The following is a 14,219-nucleotide window of genomic DNA, read 5'->3' as shown; positions in this document are numbered from 1 at the left end:
GAGAAATAGAACTCTGTTAAGATGATGCCATTCTCACTAAAAGGTCAGAGCTTATCAGTATATCCAGAAGGCTAGCCTTTCTGCCTTTCACCCCAACCCTCTTGAGTCACACCAGTCCAAAGGGGGCTTCCCTGAGATCTCCCTCTTTTTGCATGTGTGCAACTTGTGCAAAAAGCAACTTGTGAGGAAGCACCCCCACCACAGGGCTGCTGTTGCACAGGCTTCACACGGCAGGCTCCAGCCCTTTCTTAAAAGTGGGTCCATTGACCAAAGCCACCAGTCCAGGAAAATGGCAGGATCCTTCTGTCTGGATTTGGAGTCGTTCCTCATCAGCGGATCAGAAGAAGAAAAGGATGGCTGCGGTTTTCTCTTTTAAAGCCATGCTGCCACCTGTTCCTTCATGTAGTCCTATCTGGATGGTGATTTTGAAAGCCAGCTGCTTCCAGAGGGAGGTGCTAAAGGTTGCCTGGTATGTGGCCATTTGGAGATGTGTGTCTTCCTCTTTTCTTTAGGTTTGTAAGTGCTATTTTGAGGAAAGCAGGGGCACCTAGACATAGATGGTTACTCTATGCTATAGCCGTTGTGATAGTGTGTTTTTAATAGATTTTTAAAATAAACATATGCACATAGTTTTAATATTTAATATTAAGCATTCTTTTACGGTTTATACAGTAGTTGTTGTTATTTTCTTTTTTCTAGCTGTTCCTATTTTATCTGCAAGCTACTCTGAGTACCTATTAGGGAAAAGGGTGGAGAATGAATGAATAGCCACAACAACAACTTTCAATTTAATCAGGTGTTTGCCCTTTAGGTGCAAAGAGTTCCTGAGCAGGCACGTTCATCTGATGTGCTACCGGATCTGTGTGCGAGCTCTCACAGCTATCATCACCTACCACCACCGGTATGGAGGGGGTGGGAGGGAGGTTGTAGTACACATGCCCAGAAAAGGGGGAATGTTGACGGGGGCCTGTGTCTTGGCTGCATTTCTGTGGCTTTCATTTTAAAAAAACAGAAAGAGGAGAGAACAAGTTTTTAGATCTTATGGCTGCAAAAAGAATGCCTGATAATGTGAGAAGCCAGGAAGGTGGTTGAACAAGAATCCCAATAGTCAGAGGGTACGATCAATGCCTTTACAGCTCCTCCTTATGTCTTCTTAAATAAAGCATCAGCAAAACATCTATACAGCAACACTGAAACACGCAGAAGCAAAACAAAGCTATTATTAAAATCACTGGCTGTTCAAGGGACATTTAAAGCAACTGCATAGGCCTGTTGACATTAGAAAGTCTTCAAGAGAAATGTGAAAGTCAAAAGCAATGGTGCCTGATGACTCTCTGTGTCCTGGCTCACAGCCTCAGTATCCGCTCTAAGTACTGGATACATGGTTCAACCATTCATAGAATCATAGAATCATAGAGTTGGAAGAGACCACAAGGGCCATCGAGTCCAACCCCCTGCCAAGCAGGAAACACCATCAGAGCACTCCTGACATATGGTTGTCAAGCCTCTGCTTAAAGACCTCCAAAGAAGGAGACTCCACCACACTCCTTGGCAGCAAATTCCACTGTCGAACAGCTCTTACTGTCAGGAAGTTCTTCCTAATGTTTAGGTGGAATCTTCTTTCTTGTAGTTTGGATCCATTGCTCCGTGTCCGCTTCTCCGGAGCAGCAGAAAACAACCTTTCTCCCTCCTCTATGTGACATCCTTTTATATATTTGAACATGGCTATCATATCACCCCTTAACCTCCTCTTCTCCAGGCTAAACATGCCCAGCTCCCTTAGCCGTTCCTCATAAGGCATCGTTTCCAGGCCTTGGACCATTTTGGTTGCCCTCCTCTGGACACGTTCCAGTTTGTCAGTGTCCTTCTTGAATTGTGGTGCCCAGAACTGGACACAGTACTCCAGGTGTGGTCTGACCAGAGCAGAATACAGTGGCACTATTACTTCCCTTGATCTAGATGCTATACTCCTATTGATGCAGCCCAGAATTGCATTGGCTTTTTTAGCTGCCGCGTCACACTGTTGGCTCATGTCAAGTTTGTGGTCAACCAAGACTCCTAGATCCTTTTCACATGTACTGCTCTCAAGCCAGGTGTCACCCATCTTGTATTTGTGCCTCTCATTTTTTTTGCCCAAGTGCAATACTTTACATTTCTCCCTGTTAAAATTCATCTTGTTTGTTTTTGCCCAGTTCTCTAATCTGTCAAGGTCGTTTTGAAGTGTGATCCTGTCCTCTGGGGTGTTAGCCACCCCTCCCAGTTTGGTGTCATCTGCAAATTTGATCAGGATGCCCTTGAGTCCATCATCCAAGTCGTTGATAAAGATGTTGAGTAAGACCGGGCCCAAGACAGAACCCTGTGGCACCCCACTAGTCACTCTTCTCCAGGATGAAGAGGAACCATTGATGAGCACCCTTTGGGTTCGGTCAGTCAGCCAGTTACAAATCCACTGAGTGGTAGCATAGTCAAGACCGCATTTTATCAGCTTCTTTACAAGAATATCATGGGGCACCTTGTCAAATGCCTTGCTGAAATCAAGGTAGGCTACATCCACTGCGTTCCCTTCATCTACCAGGCTTGTAATTCTGTCAAAAAACAAGATCAGGTTAGTCTGACATGACTTATTTTTCAGAAATCCATGCTGACTATTGGTGATCACAGCATTCCTTTCTAGGTGCTCACAGACTGTTTGCTTAATGATCTACTCCAGAATCTTCCCTGCTATTGATGTCAGACTGACTGGGCGGTAATTATTTGGGTCCTCTCTTTTCCCCTTTTTGAAAATAGGGACAACATTTGCCCTCCTCCAGTCTGCCGGGACTTCGCCTGTTCTCCAGGAATTCTCAAAGATGACTGCCAGTGGTTCTGAGATCACATCTGCCAGTTCTTTTAATACTCTTGGATGCAGTTCATCTGGCCCTGGAGACTTGAATACATCTAAACTAGCCAAATATTCTTGTACTATCTCCTTAGTTATTCTGGGCTGTGTTTCCTCTGCTGAATCATTTGCTCCAAATTCTTCAGGTCGGGCATTGTTTTCTTTATCGGAGAAGACTGAGGCAAAGAAGGCATTGAGTAGTTCAGCCCTTTCTGTGTCCCCTGTTTGCATTTCACCATCTTCTCCTCTGAGTGACCCCATTGTTTCTTTGTTCTTCCTTTTGCTACGAACATACCCATAAAAGCCTTTTTTGTTGCTTTTAACCTCTCTAGCAAGCCTGAGTTCATTCTGTGCTTTAGCTTTTCTGACTTTGTGTCTACACGTGCTGGCTATTTGTTTGAATTCCTCTTTGGTGGTTTCCCCCCTTTTCCATTTTTTGTACACATCCTTTTTTAATCTTAATTCAGTTAAAAGTTCTTTAGATAGCCACCCTGGCTTCTTTAGGCACCTTCCATGTTTCCGTCTCATTGGTATTGCCTGACGTTGTGCTTTTAGTATCTCCCTCTTAACAAACTCCCAGCCATCATGAACTCCCTTTCCTTTTAGTATTGTTGTCCATGGGATCTCACCCAGCACTTCCCTAAGTTTTATGAAGTCGGCTTTCTTAAAGTCAAGAAATTGAGTCCTAGTATGCTTGGCTGCTCCTTTCCGCTGTATAGTAAACTTCAGAAGAGCATGATCACTCGCGCCTAATGATCCTTCCACTTCTACCCCACTAACCAGCTCATCAACATTGGTTAGGACCAGATCTAAAATGGCTGTTCCTCTTGTTGCTTCTCCCACTTTCTGGACAATGAAGTTGTCTGCAAGGCCAGTGAGGAATCTGTTTGACCTTATGCTCTTGGCTGAGTTTGACGTCCAACAAATATCCGGGTAATTGAAGTCCCCCATTACTACTATCTCCCTTCCTTTTGCATGCTTGGCCATCTGTTCCAGGAAGGCATCATCTATGTCCTCCGTTTGGCTTGGGGATCTATAGTAAACTCCCACAATGAGGTCTCTGTTATTCTTCTCTCCCTTAATTTTGACCCAAATGCTCTCACTTTGGCTTTGAGGATCTAAATCTTGGATCTCTTCACAGGTATACACATCCCTGACATATAACGCCACTCCTCCTCCTTTCTTGTCTGGTCTGTTTCTCTGAAATAGATTGTATCCCCCCATTATTACATTCCAATCGTGGGACTTATCCCACCAGGTTTCAGTGATGCCTATTATGTCATATTTAGTTTGCTGTACCAAGAGCTCAAGCTCATCTTGTTTATTTCCCATGCTTTGCGCATTAGTGTACAGACATTGAAGTCCATTAATCATTCCCCCGTGTCTCTTATTTAAGGATTTTTTCCTTCCACCACTAGGTCTGCGTGCTGTTTGCTCCATTTGGTCTATGACATTTGGATGATCATCTTCATTAATTGATAGACTCCTACCTTCAGGAGCACTGTCTCCCTCCCCCACATTAGTCAGTTTAAAGCCCTCCTGATGAGGTTTCTGAGATTTTTGGCAAAAACATTTCTCCCAACCGTTGTGAGGTGCAGCCCATCACTTGCCAGAAGTCCATCTTCAAGAAACTGCAGTCCGTGATCTAAGAATCCAAACCGTTCCTGTTTACACCATTTGCGAAGCCAGCTGTTCACTTCCACTATTTTCCCCTCTCTCCCTGGGCCACGTCGTTCAACTGGGAGGACAGATGAGATGACAATTTGTGCATTTAGTTGCTTCAATTTCCTGCCGAGAGCCTCGTAGTCTCTTTTGATCTTCTGGAGGCTATTGTTTGCAGTGTCATTGGTTCCCACATGAACCAAGAGGAAGGGGTATTTGTCAGTGGGTTTTATGATTCCTTGCAGTCGTTCAGTTACATCTTGGATCTTAGCCCCGGGGAGACAGCACACTTCCCGAGACATCTTGTCAGGCCCACAGATCACTGCTTCTGTTCCCCTCAGTAGGGAATCCCCTATCACCACTACACGCCTCCTCTTGGGTTTGGTCGGGGTTCTTCCATGAGCTGTCCATTCCAAGGTCGCCTGCACATTCCCTGAGGACTGACTTTGCTGCTCGTCTTCATTTACCTGATCGACAGAAATGAGGGAGAGATCCTCAAATGGAGTCTGCTCTTCGTCTTCCATGCTAGGGGAGAGGACCTCAAAGCGATTGTGTATTTCTAAGCAATCAGAGTGAACCCTGGACCTCCTACTTCTTTGAGTCACGTTTCTCCATATATCTGGCTCCTGTGTTGGTGAACTAGACTCCTTCTCAGGGGAGTCCCCTGTCTCCTCCTTGGTGGAGACGGTGTGCTCTGTTGCTTCCAAGAAGAGCTCCAGCTCTCTAATTCTTTGGAGCGTAGCTACACGTTCCTCCAGTTGCTGGACTTTGTCTTTTAAGAGGGCAATCAACATGCAATTGCTGCAGGTAAAGCTGCCTGCAACCTTTGGCAAGATGGCAAACATTGCGCAGGAATCGCAGGCGACTGCAGCTGTTCCCTCCCCTTCCATCTTGAGATCGTGTCGTTGGGCTTGGCTACAGAGGTCCTCCGTCATAAAAAGCTTGAAGATAGGACAAATAACTTCCCCCACACAAAAAAACACCTAGATCTCCCCCAACAAACGTTTGAGACTAGCTCCCCTAAATCTAAAAGATGGATCTAACTGCGCGCGCCGCTTTTTGCTCCTTCTTCAACTGATGCCCTGCAAACTCTGATAAGCTCCTCCCACAGCTAATCCCCTGCCTCAACAGAAACCCTGCCCCCTCTGACCTTTACACAGGGAAAACAGCTAATCATTCATAAGCTGTGTTCATAAGCAAAGATGCTGTCCCAACACTTCCCAGGTTCCTCCTGCTCTGCTTTTAAAGACGCTTGCCTAGAGCTTGCACAGCTTCTCCTGATTCTGATGCTATGGAGAACTAGGGCTGCATGTCCTCCGTGTGCTAATGGCACTGTGCTCCGAAACACCTAAGGACCGCTCCCAGTGGTTTCACATAGAGGTTAAATAGCATTGGCTACAAAATAGTGCTCTGTGGAACCCCCTAGCACAGGTGCCAGGGAATGAACACTCTTAAAGTGCTCCTCTCATGGGGAGGAATAGAACCCCTGTGCCCATTGCACAGAGTCAGTCTCAGGGGAATACCGTGGTCAGTGGTCTCAAAAGCCAGTGAGAGATTGAGTCATAGTAACAGAGCTGTACTCCCCTGATACAGGGGCAACCAAGGCCTATTTAGTTCTGAAAGTCAGGTTTAAACCCAGATTTGACCTGGTTAATCAGTGTCATCTGCCACTGTCCCCAAGAATGACATGTTTAGCAATGTAGAATACATTGTGCAAACATGGGACACAAATTATTATAATTTATATGGGTCATAGATCTGAGGTTTCTTTGACGCAGAACTTCAGGATTGTTGGTTTGTTTGTTTTTTAAGTTCAGAACACATAAAAACCTGATTGTATCTACTGTGTGTGAACTGTGCCATTATCTGTGTGGCAGGGCATTGAGGTTGCTTGTTCCTTAAGGATAGACATTGGGGGAAGAAGGACACATGGAAGGAGGCCCCCTGCGGAATGCTTTTCCAAGACAGGCTTAGCTTGTGCTTCAGCCTTTTCCTTTTTCTTTTCTTTGGCTAATCTCTTTTTCTTTCCCAACTTCAGGGAAAACAGACCCCGCAATGGAGGAATCTGTGTGGCTAACCACACGTCCCCGATTGATGTCATAATTCTGGCCAGTGATGGTTACTATGCTATGGTGAGGATGGCGAACCATGTGCGTGTGTGTGTGTGTGTGAGAGAGAGAGAGGAGGATCACTGTGTAGCAGCAGAAGGTTCTTGAACATAACATTTATTGAAAATACTGGATTCGTTTTTGAAAAATCAGGGCCATTGCCCAATTCTGTCAGGCAGCATTGGTGGCACTGGGTTGTTTTTAAACCAATCTGTCAATGTGCCCCTCCCAGCAGCCATGGGGAGGAAGCATGTTCTGTTCATGCTGCTACGATGTGCCCACCACCCAAAGGAACAGTCATAAGATAGGAGTGTGGAGGCCGTTTGAACTCTCCTTGAGCATCCTCGCTGCTCCTGCCTTTTTCTTGAACCTTGGGAGCTCCTCTGCAGGCAGATGGGGGAATCCTTTGGCGCCCTTGGTGGTCTCTGGAGAATGTCAGGTGCTTGGGTGGTCTGCTGCAGCTATTTGCACACTCCTGAGCTTCTTAGACAAGAGAGGCCTGTGTTCCTCTGCAGCCCGCCCTGAGGACCCTGTGCTTTTGGACAAAGGGAGGGCAGGTGTCTCCCACATTCCATGATGGGTGGGTAGCAGTCAGGTCCCACATTCTCACCTTCCTTAACGCTTGGCATTCCTGTGGGATGGAGAGTTTTATACAGACAAAGGTATCTTCCTCTGCAAGTAGAGCTGCTTGATGGTGGCGTGGCTGTCTTAATGGGAGGCTGCTGAACCAAAGTCTCCCCCCACACCCTGACTGACCTATGACCTCTTTTCTGTTCCTCAGGTGGGCCAGGTCCATGGGGGGCTCATGGGGGTAATCCAGAGGGCCATGGTCAAGGCTTGTCCCCATGTCTGGTTTGAACGCTCGGAGGTGAAGGATCGCCACCTGGTGGCTAAAAGGTGGGTGCACAATCTGTCCCTGCTCCATATGCCCAGCAGGCAAGGCTTGTGGGTTGTGCTGCGTATGGTCTGGGGAGTTGCAGCTCTGACTGGTGACAGACTTGCTACCTGGCTGATTTGAAGTTGAGGAGCTTGCTTGGTGGTTGCTGGGGCTGCTGGAATCTTCTTCTGGATCAGCCAGGCATGTACCTCCCAGTGATACACACACATGCTCTCTCTCTCTCTCCTTTCTACCTGCAGGCTGTCCGAACATGCTCATGATAAAAATAAATTGCCCATCCTTATTTTCCCTGAAGGTAAGCAAGAATTAAGGAAGAAGGGTTAAGTCCCAGGGCTCTCTATAGTCATGGTGCCCCAGCCACAGGACGGATGAAAGCATCCTATTAAACATATAAACTGTAGAGGCAAGTAAAGGCTGGAGGGACTCACAGTCCTGAATTCCAAGTACTTAACAGAAAGCAGCCACTTGGGTGGGTAGAGACTGAAGGCCACTCTATCCCTGCATCTCTATGGCCCACAACCTCTTGGCTTGGTATGGTTCACCACTGAAAATACGTTCTGTTTGAAATTGGATGTGCCACTCAGACTTCATTGAAAGCTATGCCCTTGATTTATGCCGCATTCTCACAAATACACAGGCTTCCCCACCCTACCCCAACCCCATGGGTAGGTCCTCTGTCCCACCATTGGTGATCCCTGTTCCTACAGAAATGGCCATTTCTCTTCACAGGCACTTGCATCAACAACACTTCTGTGATGATGTTCAAGAAAGGGAGCTTTGAGATTGGTGCCACTGTTTATCCGGTTGCTATCAAGGTGAGAGCTATTACCATTGAGCAAAGCACCCTGAAGCTTGCTAGGTGGGCCTTGGGGACTGGAGGATAATGCCACTGTGGTCTGTATGGAGCCAGGAATGCTGGAGATTTGAGAAACCCTGGGAATTTCTGGCAAGAGGTTCCAGAATCTTGTACTATGCAACACAGGCCCTGCAACTTTTCACAACCTCTCAGCCTGTTATGCCATTGAAAGTACAGTGGTGCCCCGCAAGACGAATGCCTTGCAAGACGAAAAACTCGCTAGACGAAAGGGTTTTTCAGTTTTGCACTGCTTCGCTAGACAAATTTCCCTATGGGCTTGCTTTGCAAGCCGAAAACGTCTTGCGCTTTTTTCTTAAAGCCGCTTGAAGAGGTGCAGTTGTGACGGACCGTGCTTCGCAAGACAAAAAGACATGCGGAATGAATTATTTTCATCTTGCGAGGCACCACTGTATTTACTCTTGGGCTTTACATTGGACACGTTCCACTGGGGAGTTCTGTAGATGAGCCACCTTGGAATGATTGGGAGTGATCCCCATTTATTCATCGGGACTTTCATAGGAGAATTCCCCACTAGCCTATGCCTATTTGGACTAAATTTCAGATCCATGGAATTTGTTTGGGGCACATTCAAAACTTGCATGAGCATGTAGAGAGTTGGGTAAAGCAGGCCACTGCACGATGGCACACAGACAGAGGAATTTCAGCTGCATTGCTCTACACCTTGGGGTGGGGACCTATGGCCCTTCTTGAACTTTAAGCTCTCATCAGTCCCAGCAAACATGGCCAGTGGCCAGGAATGAAGGAAGTTCTAGGTCTTCAGCAACATCTGCAGGTTCCCCACACTTGGTCTTCCCCACAGTGAAAACTGGGCATGTTGCTCTCTCAGCCTAATTTACTGATCTCATGGGGTTGTTGTGAGGATGGAACAGGATAATCTCATGTAAACTGATCTGAGCTCCTTGAAGGAAGAGCTGGACACTGCTGTTTAAGAAGGATGTGGACAAGCTGGAAGGTGTGCAGAGGAGGGCAACCAGGGTGATCAAGGGTCTGGATACTAGCCTGATGAGGAAGAGGGGTTGATGGAGTTTGGTATGTTTAGCTTGAATAAGACTGAAAGGTGAGATGATAGCCATATTCAAACATTGTAAGGACTATCACATGGAAGAGGGAGCAAGCTTGTTTTCTCCTGCTCTGGAGGGTAGGACCCAAACCAGTGGATTCAAATTACAAGAAAGGAGATTCCAACTAAACACCAGGAATAACTTTCTGACAATAAGAGCTGTTCAACAGTGGAACAGACTTCCTCAGAAGGTGGTGGACTATCCTTCGTTGGAGGTTTTTAGACAGAGATTCGATGGACATCTGTCAGAGATTCTGTAGTTGCAGAGTGTTGGACTAGATGCCTCTTGAGTTCCCTTCCAACTTTATGATTCTATGGATGCAAATATCATAAATGGAAATCCTTTATTGAAAGGCAGTTCCTACAGGCATATTTCTTGCCGTGTGTTGAATGTGGCATAAAGCTCTTTTGCTTTCAGGAGGTGTTGAGTTCTCTACCTTCCCCTCCCTCCCCTCCTTTTGTCCTTCAGTATGACCCCCAATTTGGAGACGCCTTTTTTAACAGCAGCAAATACGGCATGGTGACTTATCTGCTCAGGATGATGACCAGCTGGGCTATAGTTTGCAGTGTCTGGTACCTGCCGCCAATGACCAGAGAGGTGGGTACCTGAACTTGGAGTAGGGTTGTTATCAGAGAAATGGCAGCCATCCCCACCAGGCTCCTTTCTGCAAATTCCAACCAGCCTTTCTTCTTTTTTAGCCTGATGAAGATGCTGTGCAATTTGCCAATCGGGTGAAGTCTGCCATTGCTAGGCAAGGGGGTCTTGTGGATCTCCTGTGGTGAGTCCTGAAGCTGATGGATCGGGAGGGTGGGGAGAAGCTGGGAGTCATGCCATTGGTCCACCTGACCCAGTGATCTGGGCACATTTTGCTTGGAAAGCAACGGCTCTACCTCTGAGCTCTGCCCACTCGGGGAAGGGCCGTGAGAGCAGCAGCATCTTCCTTACCTGCAGAAGGACCCTCGTTCAGTCCCCAAAGGCATGTGTGGGCAGGGCAGGAGACGTCCCTTGCTGAAAACCCTGGAGAGCCTCTGTCAGAGCAGACATTCCTGGGTGAGATCAGCCAATGGTCTGCATTTGTATAAGGCAGCTTCCTAAGTTTCTGTGTCACAGCCATGTTGGGATGTGGATGGGACTCTATCCTGGCTAAATCTGTGGCTTCCTTGGGCTCAGTCTACATGTTAAGATTCCTGCATTGCAGGAGTTTGGAATAGATGATCCTCCGGGTCCCTTCCAAGTCTATGATTCTATAGTTATGCAGATTTCCATGGTTCTTCCTACTACATTTTTAAGAGCTCAAAATCAGCTGTATGCCAGTAGAAGAAGCCTCCTTCACCTTTAAAAGATGTGGGGAGGTTGATTTTAAGCTGGAAAAGAATAGGGAGAGTAAAGACTTCAGCAATGTTTCCATGTTTGGCAGCAGCCTGCATAGGATGTTCTCTGTTTAAAGACCAATGTGGTGGGGAGAACCATGGACACCGGCCTCAGCTGTGGCTTGAGCCTCCAGCAACCCAAAGAGCTAGCTGCCTGTAGCCTGCAGCGTCTCTGCAGCCAGCCGCTGCTGAGCCTTTTCCACAGTGGATGGATTATGGGAGTGGGGCTGGCCAAGCAGCCTTGAAGGCACTGACTGTGGTGGGGTAAGCCCATGCGCCTGAGGCTCCCTCCTTAGCACTGCCACATGATAAATCTGCACACAGCGGCTGTGAATAGAATTTGCAAGTGCAGTTTTTCCCTTCCTGCTTGCCAGGGCTGTACGTTCCCTCTTGCACGCTGGTGCTTTTAGCCAACAGGGGAGTAATTTTCTTTTCTTGTCCGTCTGCCCTCTCCCTCTCTCTTTTTCTAGGGACGGAGGCCTGAAGAGGGAAAAGGTGAAGGACACCTTCAAGGAAGAGCAGCAGAAGCTCTACAGCAAAATGGTTGTGGGCAACCATGAAGACCGAAGCCGCTCCTGAGCTTCGTGGAGCAGGGGCTGCTGCTGCGGGACTGTCAGCCTCCACCTCCTCCCAGCCTTCTGGAGCACATTCTTGGCTGAGCTGCCGCTCCAGGCCAAGGTGGTGCTGCCCAGAGGCTCATCAGCAAGAGGCCTTATTTCAGCTGCAATGGCTTGGCTCGCTGCTTAGACAGCCACAGTGGAGAACTTTTCCCACAATGGGAGTGGCTGGATGGGCTGCCCCACGTTTTGTATCTGTGTGACGGTGCTGGAGAATGCCCGAGTGTGTGCGTGCGCATGTGTGCCTGCACTGGAAGCTGCTGTGGTTGCAAGAGCAGCTGGACTTGTTGAGCCCCTGCTGCCTGTGGTAGGTGCCCCCAGCAGCTTCCTCTGCCCTTTGCAGCCCCAGGGAAAGGCTCTGTCCTCTTTGCATTCTGTCTTTTCACTCTTTCTCTCCCCCCCCCAAAAAAAGAGAACTGACTGAGACTGCATAGGGTCCCTTTGCATTTTTTAATTAAAATATATAGAGATGGAGCTTTGTGCTGAATAATCCCTCTGCTGTTTTTCAAATGGAACCGCAAAGATGGTGCAGCGCTTTGGCTCTCAAAACTGGGAAGGGGCCTCCTTAAAAGAAGTGCCAGTTTAAGGAAGGTACAAGGCCTTTCCCCTTCCTCTTTGGCACCTTTTGTGTGTGTGTGTGTGTGTGTGTGTGTGTGTGTGTGTGTGTCCTACATGGACACAAGTGGCTGGGTGCAGAAGTGGCTGCACTCTGTTAGAGGGCAGTGAGATGGCCAGTTTGGTACACAGAAAATATCACCACTATAGCAGGAAAAGGTGTGACCCTGGGTGGGGAATTCTGCTTTGCCCATTCCAGGGAGAGGCCACATATAACCGTGGCCTGAGCTTCACTCACATCAACCCCTGCTAATTCTGGCCTCTGAAGAAAGTTGGTTTTTAACATCTGCTAATGCAGACTCAAGTTTAAGATACTGAAGTCAAGGGCCCTGAGTCAGAAGCAGTCTTCTCTGCCATGTGAGAAAACTTCTGAGGTGCTGCGCTGACAAAGTCAATGTCCAGCTCCATCCCTGCCCTGTGCTTTGCCTCCTAGGGCTGCTACTTTGAAAGCAGCGCTTGCTGCTCACAGTGGGCTGGGCTGCTCTCCACCTGCCCTCCTGCCCCTGGTGACGCATAATGGCCTCCTTCACAGGCTGATGAGGGAGCAATGCACTTGGAAGCCACACAGGTGCTTTGGGGCTGGGGGCGTGTTTCATCTTCTTCACATGGAAGCTTTTTGGCCCTTCCCCAAGCCAGATCCTTGTTTGCATTTGCATTCCTAACCCACCTGCCTTCTCAGAGATAGAATCATAGAATCATAGAGTTGGAAGAGACCACAAGGGCCATCGAGTTCAACCCCCTGCCAAGATAAATAGAATGGAAACATCAAAACCCTCTGAAGCTGGCGAGAGACCAGAATGATCCAATCCAACCCACTTCTTGAATAAGCTTTGGTGCTCAGAACCTCTACGGGCAGTGAGTGGCCTGCCCACTCACAGACATTGCTTATACCGGCAGCTCACAGCAGAACAGCCAGGAACAGCTCCAGTCGGGGAACCTGTGGACTGATTTTGTTATGGGCATCCACCAATGGCATTTGGCCTGTGGGCCTGAAAATGGACAAACTGAACAAGGAGTTCTGGGTTTGGGAGCTCACGTTTGAGATTTGCCACGGCATAATGTGTGAAAAGGCATTTTTTCAGGAGCGGGCTGAGTTGATGGGGTCATCCGCTTTCTCCTCCCTCTACACTTGCCTGTTCTGTTGGGTGGCTCCTTGGCTCACTGTCAGAAGTTCAGCAGCACCCAAGACCAATCCTACATTGGCCTGGAATCCAGTCACCAGTAAAAAGCATGCCAGGACACAGAGTTCTGTGCATTTAGGATTCAGAGTGGGGTATTGGCACTGTCAGTTCATTTGGAATATTTTGCCACCGATCAGTAAAAAGAGTAAACCAAGGAAGCAGTGAGGGGGGTGGGCAGAGATACAAGGGGCCCAGACCCAAAGAGACGGGAGCCTACCTTCCTCTCCCCTGCTTTCAGTATTGGGGAGAAACTTGGCTTTCCAAAAAACAGCTTCAAGCTTCTGCTCTGGCTGCTCCATTCTGTAATTTCAGCCAGGTGGGTTTGGGGGTCAGTTGTTGGCCCAGCTTTACTGTTGGAGTTTTAAGGTCTTGCTGTAAATATTTGTGGGAGGTGCAGTTGTCTACCTGCTCAGGAGACCCATGAACCCACAATCTTCTCTGGCCCACTTCAGACTGATCAGGCCCCCCTTAACTTTCACTCCCTCATGATGCCCAACCTGATGGGGGGGAGGGATTTCCAAAATAAGAGGTTAATAAGAAGAAAGAGTCAGTGGGACAGTCTTCCTTGGGAGGTGGTGGACTCTCCTTCCTTGGAGGGTTTTAAGCAGAGGTTGGGTGGCCATCTGTCAGGGATGCTTCAGGTAAGATTCCTGCATTGCAGGGGATTGGAGTAGATGACCCTTGGGACCTCTTCCAACTACAGTTTTATGATTCTATGTGCCTCTGTACTGAGCCTGAACAGCAGGCAACTGCAGGGCCCAACTATAATAATAATAATAATTTATTATTTATACCCCGCCCATCTGGCTGGGCTTCCCCAGCCACTCTGGGCGGCTTCCAAAAGAATATTAAAATACTGTGATACATCAAACATTAAAAGCTTCCCTAAACAGGGCTGTCTTCAGATGTCTTCTAAAAGTCTGGTAGTTGTTCTCTTTGACATCTGATGGGA

The 14,219-nt window shown here is 47.9% G+C and overlaps 1 protein-coding gene across 1 annotated transcript in view; it reads left to right on the top strand.

Moving 5' to 3' along the window:
- Positions 1 to 11,945, top strand: part of GPAT4 (glycerol-3-phosphate acyltransferase 4) — a 31,382-nt gene extending 19,437 nt beyond the window's left edge. Inside the window, exons 6-13 of the mRNA XM_082230244.1 lie at positions 812 to 901; positions 6,579 to 6,672; positions 7,430 to 7,545; positions 7,786 to 7,841; positions 8,276 to 8,361; positions 9,953 to 10,081; positions 10,183 to 10,262; positions 11,325 to 11,945. Coding sequence (XP_082086370.1) covers positions 812 to 901; positions 6,579 to 6,672; positions 7,430 to 7,545; positions 7,786 to 7,841; positions 8,276 to 8,361; positions 9,953 to 10,081; positions 10,183 to 10,262; positions 11,325 to 11,433 — 760 coding nt within the window. The 3' untranslated portion in view covers positions 11,434 to 11,945. The remainder of the gene's footprint in view (positions 1 to 811; positions 902 to 6,578; positions 6,673 to 7,429; positions 7,546 to 7,785; positions 7,842 to 8,275; positions 8,362 to 9,952; positions 10,082 to 10,182; positions 10,263 to 11,324) is intronic.
- Positions 11,946 to 14,219: the final 2,274 nt, after the last annotated feature.

The sequence above is a fragment of the Podarcis vaucheri genome (genome assembly GCF_965113315.1).
Source record: "Podarcis vaucheri genome assembly, chromosome: 7".
Classification (NCBI taxonomy): Eukaryota; Metazoa; Chordata; class Lepidosauria; order Squamata; family Lacertidae; genus Podarcis; species Podarcis vaucheri.
This window is presented reverse-complemented; position numbering and strand designations above follow the sequence as displayed.